This window comes from Empidonax traillii, unplaced genomic scaffold (assembly GCF_003031625.1).
Source record: "Empidonax traillii isolate 1590-97213 ecotype Southwest subspecies unplaced genomic scaffold, ASM303162v1 scaffold1389:size274315, whole genome shotgun sequence".
Lineage (NCBI taxonomy): Eukaryota > Metazoa > Chordata > Aves > Passeriformes > Tyrannidae > Empidonax > Empidonax traillii.
In genome coordinates, this window is record NW_020956582.1 from 258980 (window position 1) to 260930 (window position 1951).

At 54.4% G+C, this 1951-nt stretch overlaps 1 protein-coding gene across 1 annotated transcript in view; it reads right to left on the bottom strand.

The window, feature by feature from the left end:
* The window catches only part of SAMD4A (sterile alpha motif domain containing 4A), a 49244-nt gene extending 47905 nt beyond the window's left edge, over window positions 1-1339 (bottom strand). Inside the window, exon 1 of the mRNA XM_027906984.1 lies at window positions 1303-1339. Coding sequence (XP_027762785.1) covers window positions 1303-1339 — 37 coding nt within the window. The remainder of the gene's footprint in view (window positions 1-1302) is intronic.
* Window positions 1340-1951: the final 612 nt, after the last annotated feature.

The following is a 1951-nucleotide window of genomic DNA, read 5'->3' on the forward strand; positions in this document are numbered from 1 at the left end:
GGCGCTTTAAGCCTTAGGAGCTCTGAAGCCACGTTACAGAAGTGCACCTGGAGCGACCTGGAGCTCAGGGGTGAGGCAGGGAATGGGGTGCCAGGGGTTCCCCTTATCCCAGCACCAGGTCTGCATCCTACCCCTTCAGCACGGCCCTTCCCTGGGGTTGTGCCATGGACCAGCTCTCTGGCCTCCTCCAGGATAAAAACAGTTACCATGAGGGGGAAGAATTAACTCAAAAAGGTCATTTTAACACCTGGATCAGGAATCAAAGCATGGCACTGCAAAAGGCTTGTGGTGCTCCACCTGAGAAGGGAAAACAAACCGGGAACCAAGTGTTGGTCTCTCTGCACACCCCAAAAATGCTGCTCTGGGGATCATTTGGTGAGCACCTCCCCTCTGCTCCACTCTGGTGAGATCCCACCTGGAGTTTGGTGTCCAGCTCTGGGGCCCCCATAACATCAGAAGGATGTTGGAGCGAGTCCAGAGGAGGCCATGGAGATGCTCCAAGGGCTGGAGCACCTCTGCTCTGGAGAAAGTCTGAGAGAGCTGGGATTGCTCAGCCTGGAGAAGGCTCTGGGGGCATCTTAGAGCCCCTTCCAGTGCCTGAAGGGGCTCCCAGAGAGCTGGAGAGGGACTGGGGACAAAGGCCTGGAGTGACAGGACAAGGAGGAATGGCTTTACACTGACAGAGGGCAAGGTGAGATGGGATGGGATATTGGGAAGGAATTCCTGGCTGTGAGGGTGGTGAGGCCCCAGCAAGTTGCCCAGAGAAGCTGTGGCTGCCTCTGGATCCCTGGAAGTGTCCAAGGCCAGGTTGGATGGGGCTTGGAACAATCTGGGATAGTGAAAGGTGTCTCTGCCCACGGCAGGGGGTTGGAAGGAGATGGTCTTTAAGGTCCCTTCCGACCCAAAAGCAGTCTGTGATTCCGTGATCCATCCAGGATGCCGGAGGACAGCACACCAAGCATCCAGAGTGGTCACCACCAATGACTCACTGCCCCTGGGATTAACCCCAGTGCCGTGCTTTGGGAAGATCCCAGCCCAAACCAAAGGCTCCTCAGCATTCCCTCAGTGGCTGCAGGAGCAGGGTGTGAACAGGTCCATAAAAGGGAACTGGGACACACGAGCCTCCTCCTGCCAGCGAGCCTACATTTGCTCCGGAGGAATCTGCACCTCCCGGGGCGGGGGAGAAAAAAAAAAAAAACCTATAAAAATAATATCTGGAGGTCTGCAAGTGGGGAAAGGCTGTGACAGCCTGTGGGACCCGCCTGCGCCCGGGGCCATCTGGTCACCCACCCCCGGTGACACTGCCCTCCCCTCGCCACCAGATGCTAATTCCTTTCATCCTGCCTGGCCCTCCGCTGGGGTAATTTTAGGCCCGTGAATAGGGCCCATCTGCCTTTGAGATGCTCGTTTATTTTTGGCTAAGCCCCCCCTTTCACCACTCACTCCCTCCTGAAGGGAAGCCCAAAGCAGGCGCTGTTGGGAATGGGGTGTTCCTTGTCTGGTCCTCTGATCGCTGGGAATTAAGGAGTTGTCTGCAGGATGCTCCGAGCCTCTGTCCCTCCTCAGACTGGGGGGGGGTGTCATTGCCTTCAGAATTTACTCAGCAAAATTTAACAGGGCCAAAGTAAAGCCTTAAACAAACCTGTTCCTATCTTGGGGTGCTGGGGGCTGCCCCCCCTTGCTTCCCGTCCCCCAGCAGATGTGGAAACGGTGGAAGTAAATGGAAGTAAATGGAAGTAAATGCTGGGACTGCACCGGCCAGTCATGTAATTTCCACAAATGGAGAGGAAATGTGATGCCCAGAGGAAAAAGTAGTTTTAAGGGAAGTTTAGCTTTTCCACACATTTAAGTGTTATGAATGAAAGTTGCTGTCACAATTATGGTAAATAATAACTAGCAAAACACTGCATAAAAATGCTGAAAACCCCCTCGTGCCCAGAGAAACATCCCC